Source organism: Panthera tigris, chromosome A1 (assembly GCF_018350195.1).
Source record: "Panthera tigris isolate Pti1 chromosome A1, P.tigris_Pti1_mat1.1, whole genome shotgun sequence".
Taxonomy (NCBI): domain Eukaryota; kingdom Metazoa; phylum Chordata; class Mammalia; order Carnivora; family Felidae; genus Panthera; species Panthera tigris.
Window position 1 is genome coordinate 144,870,651 of NC_056660.1, and position 16,822 is coordinate 144,887,472.

The 16,822-nt window shown below is 37.8% G+C and overlaps 1 protein-coding gene across 13 annotated transcripts in view; it reads left to right on the top strand.

The window, feature by feature from the left end:
• ATG10 (autophagy related 10) overlaps positions 1–16,822 on the top strand; it is a 259,908-nt gene that overhangs the window by 154,598 nt on the left and 88,488 nt on the right. For all 13 annotated transcript variants that reach the window (XR_006218746.1, XM_042989422.1, XM_042989439.1 and 10 more), the window contains one exon: positions 13,170–13,267. Coding sequence is in view for 12 of the 13 variants with exons in the window: in XM_042989422.1 (XP_042845356.1) it covers positions 13,170–13,267 (98 nt within the window). In the remaining variant the exon portion in view is untranslated. The remainder of the gene's footprint in view (positions 1–13,169; positions 13,268–16,822) is intronic.

The following is a 16,822-nucleotide window of genomic DNA, read 5'->3' on the forward strand; positions in this document are numbered from 1 at the left end:
GATGGTTTGCTTTTTCTTCAAAAACAAACAAACAGACAAACAAAAACCCCACTAACTCTCTTGGATCCTACCTATCTACTTTTAAGACACCCTTTATTTATGCTTAATGAAAGAAAGCCAAAACAAGTCATTTGTTTTATACAGCAGGATTCCTTGTTCCTTCCTCCCCATTCTGTGTTGTGTGGAATGAGCCCTAGGAATTTTTAAATTCCAGAATTTATTTAGTGTTTATTCAGGTACATTAAAATATCAAATTTAATTTTTCAAAGCATACTGGATTTTTTCCTGTAGAGAAACATGAAAAATGGTTCTTTCCTTTATCATATTCTAGGAATTTCTTTTCTCTTTTCTGCTAACATAACCTAATGGACATTCTAAAAATGTTTCTCCCTTTATTCTAGAGTCATAATTTTTCATGTATTCCCCTTATTCCATTCCCATTTCCTGTTATATCTGATTACTCTGGCCCTCCATCTGTTTGTTAAACAAATGTCTGTTAGTGTGGTGAATGGATTCCTAACGTATTCCTCATATTCCAGGTCCAGATTTTTCTTTGTCTCATTCTGAGAGAGTTCCGACCTAGAAAGAGGATGATTATAAAATTTCTTGCTCAGGGGTCTTTTTGTTGCTTCAGAAATAGTTCACTTAGCCTTGTTTTTCACAGATATTTAGAATTTCTTTTCCATTTGATTGTTAGTAAGAATTGGTTTCTCTGCTCTGATCTGAATTTTCTTCTGATATTTCTTTTTGTTTTTTGTTTTGTTTTGTTTTGTTTTTTAGGTAAAGCAGTTTGTAGTAATAGTTCCCATTTAAATTGATAGGACCTTTTCTTTTATGGTTTAGATTCCAGAAGAAATATTTATTGTGTTTCTTGAAATGCAGACACATTGAATTGTGAATGGGAATACTTCTTATTCCTCTGTACTGGCCAATGACCACCATGCCAACTATTGCCTAGGACTCAGCTAACATGGCACTTGCTCTTGTCACTTATTGTCATATCATTTCACATCATATCATATATAATATCACAGGTTTCACTGTAACAGAACTATTTATTTGCTTGTCCCCTATAAAATAATAAGTTAGAAGGTGGAGCTGTAAGGTAAAAAGAGGGAGGAAGGAAATTGATAGTGAGTATCTACAACCTACAAAGTGATAAGCTTTATTCATAGCAGTGTGGTGTGTGTGCGTGTGTGTGTGTGCATGTGTGTAATACATATATGACATTTGCTATTTCTCTTACTCATTTTGATACCCACAGTATCAACTGTGATACAGTATCAGTAAGTATTATTGAATGAACTAATGATGAAGAATTTCTAACCATTTCTGCATACAACCCAAAGATGGAAACCTTGTGATGGAGTCTTATTTGAACTGCTCTGGAGGGTTATAAGGAAGAGAGTGATGCTGTTGTCTCCAGGAACTTCAGGACCCAAAACAACTACGTATCATTACTCTTTAGTCTGATGCTTCTCAGAGACTGCATGAGTGGTTGACTAAGGAAAAAAGAGTCCTGAGAACTCAAGGGGTGGGCATCCAAACTCGCTGGGCAGCTGCCCTGCTTCTTTAAACACATATTTTTTATTTGCTCCTTGAAGGCAGACAGCCAAATTATGACACATTCTGCTGCTGAGTGAGCACCTCTCATTCCTACTACTTGGGCATTTAGGATCCCAGTTCCCTAGGGGGTAACATGGTTTTAAGAGAAGAACTAAGTCCTTCCCAGTATTCTTCTTTTTCTAACTCCTTTTCCAATTTTAAGTTTGGAGGGGGCAGTGGAACACACTTAATACATTTGTTACCCAGCAGTGGGTGAGAGGTAACTGCCCTTCTGTGTAATAATAATAAATACTCTACATTCAAATAGTGCTTGGCAGTTTATGAAATCCATTCTTAGAAAAACACTGACATTTTCAAGTGCTCACTAACGGCCCCCCCAACCACTATTTTTTTTAATGTTTATTTATTTTTTGGGAGACATAGAGAGACAGAGCACAAGTTGGGGAGGGGCAGAGAGGGAAGGAGACACAGAATCTGAAGCAGGCTCCAGGCTCCGAGCTGTCAGCACAGAGCCCAACGTGGGGCTCAAACTCACAAACCATGAGATCATGACCTGAGCCATGATGTCGGATGCTTAACCGACTGAGCCACCCAGGCGCTCCCCTCCCCCCTCCACCACTGTTTTTGAAGCACGTTGTGGTAGAGAAGTATTTGTATTATGCAGAAGGCTTTGTCTATTGCCCATCATTTCAGGACCTTTTTGTGTCCCATTTTTCGTTTTGGAGGGCTTGGTTTTGGTCAAAAGCTTATGGCAAGTGTTAGAAATGTAGTGTAAACCTTAGGCATGTACTTAATGTCTTAGGGCTTCACCAGAGTCCTAAGCTTACATAGTTTTCCTTTTCATTACAACTAGAGATTTCTATATTTATTTCAGCTTGAATTCTGATTTATTCCTGCTCTGTCTTTCTTCTTTTCCTTTGTTCTCAATCTCTATTGAAAAATAGACCAAGTGGTTCTTCTCATTTTCAAAATATTTAATTCTTTGGCTGACATATGGGTTCTTCTTGGGAACTGTTTTGACATATTTCTTTAATTAGTCAGTAGGGCTGCTTTTGAATAGGGAAGGAAACATTTCTTCCATTCAGCAACTGAATGTCTGTTCTTTCTGGAGATCCATTCTATTATTGGCCCAGGGAGTAAGTGTATAGAATTAAAAATGTAACCCAGATATTTCATGTGGAAGATTTGTCTACTTGTTATACGCCTAAAGGATGCTTATTGAGAAACAGGGAGAAAGGAATAGCCAAAGAATGATTCACTCTCAAAGGCAGTATGAACCAAACCATGATAAAGGCCAGAATAAAGGGAGAATAATGGAAAGTTTGGACTTAGAGCAGTGTGTAAATCATCAAAGAAGAAGAGTAAGAGGCTTGTTCATGGTCTGGAACAAGAAGTCATCTTTGGAATGCATTCCACAGAAGAGAATAGCCTTCTATGCATCCCATAGAAGAGAATAGCAGGAAAACAGAAAGATGGAGTTGGAGGACGTTGGGGAATAAAAGTAAAATATCCACAGCTCCATCCAACAGCTTGGAAGGGAAGGTAACAGGTTGGTTTTTCTGAAGAGGCTGGGAAAAACATTGGAGAAGATGAGGAGGGTGAGTGCCAAGCTATAGAGCTGGAGAGAGGATGGCATATTTGGGGAACAGTGAGAGGCCAGTTTGAAGTACAGGTTTCCTTAGGATGAGCTGTGGAAGAAATGTTTTTAAAGATATGTTGAGGTCAAATTATGACAGAGATAATGGGTTGGAAGGGGTTGCCAGCACAGTGAGAGTTAAGGCAGCTTGTTGAACAGTAAAGAAAAGTTGGATTAGAGAGATATTTAAAGATCGAGGCAAAAATGATTCTAGTTAATTATTTACAATAAGCAGAAACTAGAAAATGATTTGACAGATAATTTAGAGTCTTATTTGATTGCAGAGAATCTTTAAGGAAGTTCATGTATTTATATAAGTTAGTAAATCTAGCCACAGCCATGATAATGGAATGGAACATGAATTTTAGTAAGTTGAAAAGAGATTCTAGGGATTGAAATGAAATTTAAAGAGCAAACAGTGAAAGTTATTAAGAAATAATGAAAAACTATTTAACTCATACAAAGATATTCAAATTGAAAAATCCAAACAATAGAGGATGTTTAACAAGAATTATTTGTTGAACCATGTAAATGCTTGAAACAATATGGGGAGTTAAGATGCTGGCTTAGGACATATGATGGGAATAGAATCCCACTGAAAAATCAAGCCCTGGTTTAAGAATGTATTAAAGAAAAAAATGTGAGAGAAATGTGAAACAAAACTACAGGGAGAGCTAATTAGCCAAAAGGTTCATTCTAACTTGTGTTAGTACAAAACACCACATTCGCAAAAAGCAACAGATTTTAAGTGGATCCAGAGACGAAGAAGAAGACATGAAAAGGTAAGTTTATTTTCTTACCTGTGAGAGACTATGTTTTAGCTTTCCTAGACAGGTGGATGCTTGTGTTGTGCTCCATAAAGAAGAAACATTTCTTTGCTTACTCTTGGCAAATGGGTCCTATGTGAAACAGCCTTTAAAAACATACATGAGTGCATACTGTATGCACAGCACAAAGACTCATTTGCCTATTTTCTAAATCTGGTGAAAAAATACCACTGTTCAATTTGAAGCTAGGTTATTGCTTTCCTCCTTCTCTAAAGTCATCAAAGCAGAGTTCTTTAAATCCATATATTAGGTGCAATGCTAAGAAGGTGGAGACTGCCTTTTCTGTAGGGAGAGGATCAAGTTAGATGGATACTCAAGGTACTTCTATATGGCATAGTAGGTCCAAGTGCTGGAGGTACCGAGGTTTGAAGAGAGCCAGGAGTCCAAAATGCTGAGTACTGGGATGCTGGACCATGAGGTTGGAATCAAAGCCTCAGAACACTTTGGGTAGAGTGCCTTCTGTTTCAGAACTAGTAGACCTGACCTCGTAGATATTCATCTGGTGATTTGGTCCTTGGAGTGCTGATGAATAGGTAGGTATCAATTCAAAATTGGTATCTTGGGTATGTTGTGGACCCAACATTGCTTCCCTTGGGACATTTTTTGATTAAGAGATTCCTCAAGAAGGTTTTGTATGTACTTCCACTAGGTAAGTATTTAACTTAATTTAAATGAGAGATTATAGCATCACTTGCATTATTACTAGTTTTTAACACAATATGTGGACTGTTTATGGTGACTCAAAATCAGTACTTTTGGGGGCTTCTGAGTGGCTCAATAGTGTCCTACCTCAATAAGTGTCCTACTTCAGGTCAGGGCACCATTTAACGGTTAATGAGTTCGAGCCCTGTGTCAAGCTCTGTGCTGACAGCTTAGAGCCTGGAGCCTGTTTCGGATTCTATGTCTCCCTCTCTCTCTCTCCCTCTCCCTCTCTCTCTCTGTCTCTCAAAAATAAATAAACATTAGGGGTGCCTCAGTGGCTCCTTTGGTTGAGCATCCAACTTCAGCTCAGGTCATGATCTTGTGGTTCGTGGGTTCAAGCGCCGTGTCAGGCTCTGAGCTGACAGCTCGAAGCCTGGAGCCTGCTTCAGATTCTGTGTCTCCCTCTCTCTCTGCCCCTCCCTTGCTCGCCCTGTGTGTGTGTGTCTCTCTCTCTCTCTCAAAAGTAAACATTAAAAAAACTACATAAAAATAAATAAATAAATAAATAAATAAATAAATAAATAAATAAACAAACATTAAAAAAATTACTCCTTTTTGTCCTGTTGGCCATATTTCTCATAAATATAGATTGCAACATACATACACTTTCTCATGTAATTGAAAGATATCTTATATTTGTTTTCTACTCAAATTACTAGACAAATATATAACATTTAAAAAATTTGCACCGGTAATTTTAAAAATACATAATGATTAAGCAGGTCTTTTAAACCATTTGGGCTATATTTGTTAGGTATACTTGGTTGCAAATAATTGGAGCTGACCATGATAAACAAAAAAGGATTTATTGGAAAGGTAGAACTTAGAGTCATCTGAATGCATTAGAATGACAGGAATGTCTGCCTTTCTTTGGCTTTAGTGGTGAGAAGTGGGGCTCTGCCTTCTACTTATTTTGGAATTTCTCTCCCAAGTTGGAAGTATGTTTGGATACTGAAAAATAAAATATCCACTCTATCTGCGTCTACTTAATACTATAGATTTATATAATCATGTTTTTTAAATTTATTTATTTGTTTGTTTATTTATTTATTTATTTGAGAGAGAAAGAGAGAGGCACATGGGGGAGGGGCAGAGAGAGAAAGAGAGAATCCCAAACAGGCCCCATACTCAGTGCAGAGCCCCATGCAAGGCTCAATTTCATGACCGTGAGATCATGACCTGAGTGGAAATCATGAGTTGGACGCTGAACTGACTGAGCCGGCCAGGTGCCCCCAAGCATGTTTTTTTTAAATATAAATTGTGATTTTTAATCATGATTGTTCAGTCTTTATTCTTAGTAGTAATTGTGCTAATTGCTGTAGAAATAATGTTGAATGTTCATCTATCCAACCATTCAAAAATATTTGTGCACAAGGCATGAAGGTGTCTGTGGAATACAGAGATGAATAAAGGAAATCAGAGATGGATGATGCCCTCAAGGAGCATATGGTCTAGTGAGGGAAACAAGACAGGTCTGAAATTTACTAACAAGGACAATATAAGGACAAGCCTTAATAGAGGTAAAAGTTGCCACCACGAAGAGTAGATCGGTGGTTGCCAGGGGCTGGGCAGTAGAGGAAATGAGGAAATGTTGGCTCAAGGGTACAGATTTTCATTTATAAGATAAGTAGTTCTGGGGATCTAATATACAGCATGGTGTCTATCATTAACAATATTTTATTGTACACCTGAAAGTTAACCAAGAGAGTACATTCTAAATGTTCTAACCACACACATACAAATGGTTAACTATGCGAGGTGATGGATGTGATAACTAACCTTTTGTGGTAAACATTTCCTAATATATGCATATATTATGTCATGTTGTATACCTTAAAGTTACACAATTTTATATGTCCATTATATCTCAGTAAAGCTGGGGGGAAAACTGCTACCAGGGATCAGAGAGCAGAGATTATCTTGAGCTGGAGTGATTAAGAGAGATCTTGGCTGGACTTGGGATTTGTCCATGCAGTGATGAGTGAAAGAGCAGGACAGCCTAGTAAGAAACCCAGGAAAGGCAAAATTCTAGATACTCCTAGGTTAGGCAGTGTTAGTGGAGACCACTAGTGACAACTACAACAGCATAACCAATATGTGTGCATTGCTTTATGGTTTGCACAGAGCTCCTGGGTAGCGACAGAGCGTAGTGGTAAAAGTGCAGGGTCTGGAGCCAGAAAGCATTGGTTCTGATTCCCAGCTCTGCTACTAACAAACTGCAGTTATCTAACTTTTTTTTTTTTTCTGTCATCCAAAAAAAATTTTTTTGAGATAATAATAATCATAGTAGTAATACCTACTTCATAGAATTTTGAGGTTTGTAAGCTGATATATGAAATGGGGCTTGGCATGTAGTACCTTTCAATAACGCTAGCTGTGTTGGGGCACCTGGGTGGCTTAGTTGGTTAAGCTTCTGACTCTTGATTTCCGCTCAGGTCATGATCTCGTGGTGGTTAGTGAGATTGAGCCCTGCATTGGGCTATAAATAAATAAATAAATAAATAAATAAATAAAAATAAACATTAAAAAAAAATGCTAGGTGTGTTGTGTATCTTGATCCTCACAATAACATTGTAAAATAGGAGCTGGTATTATCCTTGTGCACATTCATAAAAACTGAGTGCTCGGAAGGGTTAAATGATTTATTCAAAGGTACATAGAAAATTATGGGGTTGCGACTCAAATTCTTTAGCTCATTTTTTACTGTATGATGCAGTAACCAAAATTTAGGAAACATGTAGGTTAACTGATGTCGTATGTAAGTAAAGAGAAGTTTCCATAATCTGTATTTTTGGAATATTTTTTCAGATTTCCTGAGATTAGTAAAGACACAAAATGATAGAAATGTACATAGGAATAAATAAAAATTACAGAATTAGGCAGCATAGTTTCTGGTATGAATGTACATGAACAATTAACACTCATTTCATATCACAATATAATTTTCTCACTGAAGCAAAAATGAATTTTCCCCTTTGGTGGAGCATCATCTCTGCCTTACTGTGGAGTATGACATGAATTTTATATCCTTCAAACCTCTCTTGAAGACAGTATATTGAATAATGACAGATTTCATTGTGAATAATACACCCTTTCCTTTTTATTTCTAGTGACCACGTTCAGAACATTATTATTCAACTTACTGTAAATAATGTATACTCTCTGTAATCTTCATTTTAGGAGTTATGAAATTTTAGTGAAACCATGCACAATAGGATAAAGGTGACTTCTGCGTGCTTGTGCTAGAGTTAGGTGGTGCCGGTGAAATATCTCATGCTGTTATTTGATTCATGAAAACTAATAGCCCTGAGAAATTTAATTTAGAGAGCCGCACATTTTGAGTAATATATAGATTACTTGACATGTAGGTTATTATTCAATTGAGAGATTTTATATGAAAATTGTTAAATTAAATGCTACTGGCAGTTGCTAAAGATTGTACTTTTTAATTATTCTATTTTTCATCCAATGTCTCTTCTTCTTTTGTCATTGACATTCTAGGTTGCTGACAGAATATTCCTTTAGCTCAGATGTGTATTGTCATTCCAGGAGATAGAGGCACACAGTAGGCACTCTATAAACACTTGTTAAATAAATGACCTTAATTTACCATGCTTAACTTTGTAGGTTGCCGCTGAAATTATTTCAGCTTCTACTTCAATTTTTCAAGTATGCAAGGGATTTTACTGAGCTTCTCAGCCTCAGTGTGATTAATGAGATTTCTAAGCATGTTAAAATTGGTGCTATCGAATATCTTAGGTCTAAAACTAGGGAGTTGTTGATTGAGTATGCTTATGTCATATCTGACTGAGGCCAGACAGAAAAAATAGACCCTCTTAGCATGATTTAAAGTTTCTGATTGAAGATACCTTCAACTGAACATGAAGGCACATTATAATGTGTTTCATGAGCTTAACTAAATATTTACTTATGCCCACGATTTTATGTTAAGTTAAAGTTTCAGGTCTTTGGTTTTCTTTTTTTTTTTTTTTAATTTTTTTTTTAACGTTTATTTATTTTTGAGACAGAGAGAGACAGAGCATGAACGGGGGAGGGGCAGAGAGAGAGGGAGACACAGAACCGGAAGCAGGCTCTAGGCTCTGAGCCATCAGCCCAGAGCCTGACGCGGGGCTCGAACTCATGGACCTCGAGATCATGACCTGAGCTGAAGTCCGACGCTTAACCGACTGAGCCACCCAGGCGCCCCAGGTCTTTGGTTTTCATAAATAGATTCAAAATCACAAAGTCCAGGGGTACCTGGGTGGCTCAGTCATTTGAATGTCCTACCCTTGATTTCAGCTCAGGTCATGATCTCAAGGTCATGGGATAGAGCCCCACATTGGGCTCTGCACTGAGCATGGAGCTTGCTTGGGATTTTCTCTCTCTCTCTCTCTCTCTCTCTCTCTCTCTCTCTCCCCCTCTCCCCAGCTTGTGCATGCTCTAAAATTAAAAAAAAAAATCACAAAGTTCTTTAACTGTAACATTTAAGCTCTACTTCTGTGACATGATTTTTGAAATCTATTCGATGATCTCAGTTTAATGGTTTCACTGGAATTTCTGAAGTTTCCATTTGGTTTTGAAATAATTAGAGTCACAATAATATTTTGAATATATTTTATGATTATGTCAAAAATTTTTGTTTTTGCATAAAAGATCATAAAACTAACTTTTGTATGTCTTTGATCGTGAGGGTAAGAGCTGTGACTGGGCACATTGATGATAAAGGGTTAGGGAAAAGAACCCACATCATAATTCATTAAGTTATTATTGTCTTATGTGTATGTGGGAGGCAAAGCTATATTTCCCAAATCATCTGCAGTGGAAATGGTCAGCAGAAGCTGGAGAGATTGGCACTCTTGTCAGAGTAGCTAGTATAAGCACTCATTTAAGCATCATTAATCCTTTTTTTTTTTTTAATATTTATTTATTTTGAGAGAGAGAGAGTCAGAGCATGATCAAGGGAGTGGCAGAGAGAGAGGGAGACACAAAATCTGAAGCAGGCTCCAGGCTCTGAGCTGTCAGCACAGAGCCCGACATGGGCCTTGAACTCACGAGCCATGAGATCATGACCTGAGCCAAAGTCCTATGCTCAACCGACTGAGCCACCCAGGCACCCAATCCATGTTTTTTTTTAAAGCATATTATTAATATATTTTTTATTTTAGAGAGAGATGGCATGAGTCATGGAGAGAGAGAGGGAGAAAGAGAGAGAGATACACACAGAGAGAATCTCAAGCAGGCTGCATGCTCAGCGTGCAGCCCGACACAGAGCTTGATCCCACAAGCCTCCCACATACACATAAGACAATAATGAGTTAATGAAATATGATGTGGGTTCTTTTCTCTAAGCCTTTACCATGTGCCCAGTCACAGCTCATACCCTCACGATCACGAGCTGAGCTGAAATCAAGAGTCAGATGCTCAAATGACTGAGCCAGCCAGGCGTCTTAATACGTGTGTTTTTAAACAGTCTGTAAATGCGTTAGAGAATTTAATCACATCTATTCACTTAAAAAACACTGTTTTCTTTCTAGCAGGTAGGTAGCACTGTTATAAACATGCATGTAGGACTATCATGCATCCTTTTATGCTTTGAACTTATTATTTTTAACTCTGTAATTATCTGTTATTCTAAGTTGAGCAGATCATTTTTTTAATTCCTCTGTTGTAATATGTTAGCTTTTTTCCCTGTAAATTTGGTATTGTCTGAAAATTTATGTCACATACCCTCAATTCTAGCATCAAATCTGATGAAAATATTTTATACCATTTGTTCTGGGTCTTTCCACATTGCTGCTAGCTGCTGATTATTGCATTTTGTATGAATGGTTACAGCAGAATATGTGGGTTTTTGTCAGTGGTAATATCTGAACCACTTACCCCATCCTTAGGTTGTTGGGTGGAATATTTTAAGGAGTAAAATTAAAATCGTTATTGATATTAAACCCAGCATTCTTCTCTAGGTCTGCAAAGCCTTTCTCTGTCTTAGAGGAAATAAGATTAAGTAGGGTGTCCTTTCATTTATCATTTATTCAGTAAATATTTATAAAGCATTTGCAATGTGTGAGTGATGGGGCTTGGAACTGCACTGTGGGACTGTAGTGGGGAAAGGATAAACATGGTCTCCGCCCTCAGAGGCTGAGGGAACAGCAGGAAGGGCACTTCCAGCAGGAAGGGCAATTCCACCTCCAGTGCAGTCATGAACTGGCTGCATAATTTTGGCTGATGTATGGTTCCCAAGACCTTGGTTGCCTTATTGATAAATTGAGTAATTATACCAGCTCTAACATTTTATTCTCCTACGACTTGATTTCTTCTAACTTTGACATCTGAAAATTATTTTAAAAGCATGTCATCTGTTTATAATTTTATTATTTGGTTTACTTTTTAACATTGAAGTACTTAAGATCCTATTCCCCTCTTTGAACATCAGTGCGCACACACACACACACACACACACACACACACACACACGTGTGCACATACATATTATGAAGATGTGTAGTGCTTATCTTAAGGGCAAAGTTTGGCCCTGCTCTGTAAATGTGTTCAGAAAACAATATAACACAGATACTGAAGGCAGCTTGTTTTTAACTTGTAGCTAAACATGACATTCAAATGTTAATTGGATGAATAAATCTTGTTCATTTTACAGACATGGAAATGTCAATGGAATAAAACTATTTATCACAAGATAATGGTCTCCTGCCGCCAGATAAATGCCAAGATGAAGATACTTATTGAAAATGTATCAAAATATTCTATTGCTATTTATTGAAAATAAAGGTTGAGGAAAAGTTCAACTTTTCAGGTCAAACATGAGAAATGCCCTGCCTATGGTATTAATGTATTATATCATCAAACACAATGTGCATGGTGTAGGAACATGAGAAAATTCTAAGAAATAATGGCCCTTAAGTGAATCCCTTAGCTTTGTAGTGTGAAAGTTACCGGAGCCGTTCAGTGGGAGCTAGGAGGAGATACCTACCTACTATGTATTAAGCTCTGACTGTGTGCCTGACCCAGTCCCAGGTGTGTTCACTGATGCACACCTGTTCACATGAACAGAATTTGAAAAGGATAATTATCCTCATTTACAGGTAAGGTTGAAAGCCAGATAGCTTGCAGTCCATAGAGAGTGCTGAATTCAAACAGCAGAATTCAAACTCAGAATTCAACAACAGAATTCAACAGCAGAATTCAAACTCAGCCTGGACTCCCAAGTCCAGAGACCTTCTCTTACACTTCGCCATCTCTACTTAAACTCCATAAGTCTGAATGAAATACCTTTTGCTTTTGGGGGTGTGGTTTGAGTAGATTATTTCTCTGAGTTTTATTGTAACCTGATGACCAAATACTTCTTCGGGTCTAATGATTTGACGTACTGATGAGCTTTCTTTAAGTGTTATTTTCCGCTTGCTTAAAGAAGGGAGCACACTCATAAGTTCTGAGGACTTGATAGCTCTGAGTGGGACAGTAGCATTAAATTCTAGTAGTAAGACCACCTTCTGCTGGCAGTTTGTGCTTTCAAGGTCTTTTGGTAATTTTCTCTTACTGCTTTATTTTGCCAATTTAGACACCTATTTCTCTACTAACCTTATGCCATGGTGGCCTTCATAAAATAAATTATTTGGATTGTTACGAATATAGGTGAATTGTCAAAGCTGTTTAAAGAAAGGAAGAGAGAACTCTTGTTCACTAGACATTGTCTTAATCTCTTCATACTGATTCCTTCTCATGTCCCTCCAGCCTTAACTATTCCTTCTCCACCTGTCACAAACACTGGGTGTTAATGGCTCCCTCCTCTGGACTGTCTGAGAATTGCAGTTTTCATCTTGGCAGTGACCGCTTTCTACCTAGTGTTTTAGTATCAATATACTCTCGATATACTTGTCATAGTTTCACTAGCAAATGGTACGCTTCTTACTGGGAGAAACTGTGTGCTTTTCTTTTCTCTATTCCCCATGGTACTCAGCAGTGTGATTTGAACATTACAGATATTTAGTCAATGAGAGAGTGAATGAAGCATGTGTACGGTCTTTGATTTAAGAACTAGAGGGAGTGTTAAGATTTCAGAGGTATTTGTAGTGCACCCTTGTGAATATGGAAGTCTGTCTACCTGGTCTTTTTCCTATGCTTGTATCTATTAGTCATCTCTAAAATACATTTGGATTTTATTTATTTTTCAGAATTCCTATAGGCAATGAATGAGCAGATAATTTAACTGCTAGATGCTTACAAAGGAGAGAAGCTTGACTGTTTAAATTTCCCTCAGGAAGAAAATAGTAATTCCTATAGCACTCTTTTGATACATAAGTAATATGTGTACTAGCAAAGATTTTTTTTTAAATATAATATTCTTCTAGTAGTTTTAGGTAGACACCAAGCACCATTGTGTCAAATGGATTACTGACAGTCTTTACCATGCACTTTTGCAGATGGAAGACCTTTAGCTCTGAAGGACATATGGGAAGGAATCCACGAGTGCTATAAGACAAGGCTGCTGCAGGAGCCATGGGACACTATTACCCAACAGGTTAGAGAATATTTTTATTTTATTATATGTCATTCTTTCACTCTGCTCGTATTTTCTTCTCGTATTCTCTCCCCTACTCTTTTTGCCCATTTCATTTCCCTATATCCTTACAAATTTCAGTTCAGAAACAGTTTCCTTTAAAACACCTTCTCAGATCCAGAGTTGGTTTAGCCTTCCTGTTATAAACTCTCAAAGCACCCTGTAATTTTCCGTTATAGTGCTTATCACAATTTTAAATTATATATTTGGATAGTTTTTAAAAAACATATTAACGTCTTTCTTTGTCATTATACCGTGTGCTCCCATGTGGGCAGACCCTGTTTTCTTTCTCTTTATGGTACACCTAGCACTGATTCGGTACTTATCATATAGTGAGCGGTCAATAAAAATGTATGAAGGAAATGAGAATAGAAACTAAGTTGGCATATTCACTAAGAAGTACATGATTTAGCCTGTGTCATCTACAGTGCTTCAGAGTTTTACTCATAGGTACGTTTGCCAAAAAATTAACTTTTGATTAATAATAGGTTTGCAATAAGTGATCTGAAAAAAGTAGAGAAAATGCATCTGCAAAAGTAGATATAAAAAGTAGATTTGTAAAAGTAGAGAAAAATAGATCTGTCAATCATATAAGTCATTATTACTGCCTTGCTAAAATCAGCAGTTAATTATTTTAGAAATTTAAAAATACTCATCACCTTGCAACCAATCATGGTCTCCTTAAAAATAATTTTTACTTATATCAAAAATCTTATTTTTTCCCAGCCTCTGTTAAGCTTAATCAAAGCCTCCTTTAAAAATGACCGTATCAGCCATTAAAATTTTTATGCTCGCTTATGTGTTTGATCATAATAATGACAGTTTACCTCCCAATCAGCATAAGAATCCTTAGTATCTTATAAGTAGTTCTTTGACAGTGACTCCAAAGGACCATTTTGTAGATTTTAATTAGGGACAAAACTAGGTTTAAGTACACAGCCCCTGAAATTAATCCTTTCCGTTCCCTTCCCATCATTGCACTCACACATAGATCTAGTCCTGTGGCCTCACCTGGAACAATTAGTAAGCCCTTGCACCTCAGGTCTGCTCCTTCACTCCCTGCTCGTACCATTAGTCACATCCTCCTAACCATGGTGCACTTATCTTGCCTATGTGTAAACCTGTAGTAGCTTCCAAAAGCCTATGCCATGTGGTCTAAACGCCTGACTGGGGCTCTATGGCTGCCATCCCCTGGCTCCAACCTGCCCTTTTGAGCTGATCTTATACTCCTACTCCACTCTATATAGTCTCAGCTCCTTCTGAACAAGGCTTTCCATTTTCCAGAAGCTATTCTGTGCACTTTGTTCTTAGAATTCTTTCCAGACTTAAAGACTTCCCTATTGCCTTTGTTCTATCTTTATATTTCGTTTTTGTTCTCTCATGTTTCTTTTTTGAAACCACTTCAGCTCACAAAAGTGACCCCCTCTGAAATTCCAGTAGTGTAGAGCAGGCATGGGTGGTTGCTATGAAGAAGGATAAAGAGTTATATAAGCAAATCCAATCATAAAGATTTTTGGCAAGAGTGTTTTATTTTATGCAAAGCATTTTATTTATTTAATTTTTTTTCTTTTACCATTTATTTATTGTTGAGAGATAGAGACAGACAGAGCATGAGCAAGGGAGGGGCAGAGAAAGAGGGGGACACAGAATCCAAAGCAGGCTCCAGGCTCTGAGCTGTCAACACAGAGCCTGATGCCAGGCTCGAACCCACGAACTGTGAGATCATGTCCTGAGCTGACGTCAGAATGCTTAACCGACTGAACCACCCAGGCGCCCTGATTTTTTTTTTATTTTTTAAAAGTTATTTTGAGGGAGAGAGAGTGTGTGGACAAGTGGGGGAGGGGCAGAGAGAGAGAGGGAGAGAGAGAGAGAGAGAATCCCCTAAGCAGGCTCCACACTGCCAGCCTGGAGCCAGACATGGGGCTTGATCTCATGAACCATGAGATCATGACCTGAGCCAAAACCAAGAGTCAGACACTTAACTGACTGAGCCACAAAATGCCCCTATGCAAAGCGTTTTAGATTAGCCTTTAAGTATTGAGTGCTACGAGTTTCAACTTCCATTGTTCTGCTAGTGACCACAGACTGTCTCCAAATGTATACTGTAGTGTCAGAATCCACAGGACCCAGAAAATGTTTGGTTACAAGAGTCCAGGAAGATGGCAAAAAGTAGAGGCAAAAGATAGATAACAAAGATCCCAAAACACACATGTATTTCACTTTAGTGCCTTTTTTGTCTGTTCCTTTTAATTTCCATTTTGCATTTTGTTCCTGAGCCCAATTCTTATCCTTTTCCTTTTTCTGCCACTAGCAGCCCTGTTACTAATCTCAGTGCAAGACCATAGCACAATTCCTGGTGACCTGTGTCATTTTGGGTTTTAATTCTATGTGTCTCTGTTCTGACTTGTGACCTATGAACAAGACTTTGGACTCAACTGTATTTTCTTAGTTTCCTAATACCATGTTACCAACAGATTTCTTTCTATTGATAGAATCCTAAGTTGCTAAACCAGCCAAATGAACCAATCTGTACATGGATTGTTTTTAAAGAAATTGACTAATATCTTTTCATTTGTGGATACTTAAGTGGCAGATAGACAGCTTAGTAACAGACCATCTTTTTCCTGCCTGTCATAGTATAGTAGTAATGATGAAATCACAATAAGCGCTGATTGTTAGCACCCAAGCGTGGGGCTCACTTAATGGGAGAGATGGTTGGTATCACCAAAGTACGGCACAACTGTAATATTTAGTTGTTCCTTTGGAACTTGTCTTATGGGGATTGATCTGTGGACAGGTATCCCACTTTTGACAACAAACTTTGTTTAAGCTTTAGAATTGCTTGTCACGGTGCATGTCCAGTGTTTAAAGACCTTGCCAGGGAAACTCTTGTTGTTGCCTTTGCATTCCTGACATGTGAAAGTCATCATGAATATCTCCTTTGGAGGTCTTGACTTTTAATCCTAGATTCATTAATGAGTTGGTATTTGCATGCTCTTTTTTGCTTGAGATCTTTGAGAGAGTGGGTCTTCATTTTTGTAAAGCCCATCTGGAGAAAACGTAGGGTGTCTTCAGTGGGGTAATGGGGATGGTGTGATGCAGCACTAGGGGAGAATGAGCTGATAGAATATTGGCGACACTGAACAGTAGATAGCGTTTTGCAGAATTATACTAAAGAGCCATTAGCTTGCAGACTGAACGTGATAATAATATCCTGTCCTCCAGAGTGGCTTAAAGACAAAAGCAGCCCTCACATAATATAAAATGCATTTCACTTCATTTTAAGGCTTGATTGTGCTCATATAGTTTGTTGCTCTTCATCTTTAGTAATCACATTTCTGTTCTCTCAGCATTTGTCTTGATGATAAGGACCTGTTCATGTCAGACATGAATGCTCTCTTTTGACGACAAGCCACTAATGAATCTCATACATTTGATTATGGTGATTACTTACCTGCTTTTGTCCAATATTACGAATTACCTATTATCTCAACCCTGTAGCCTAATAAAGAACTT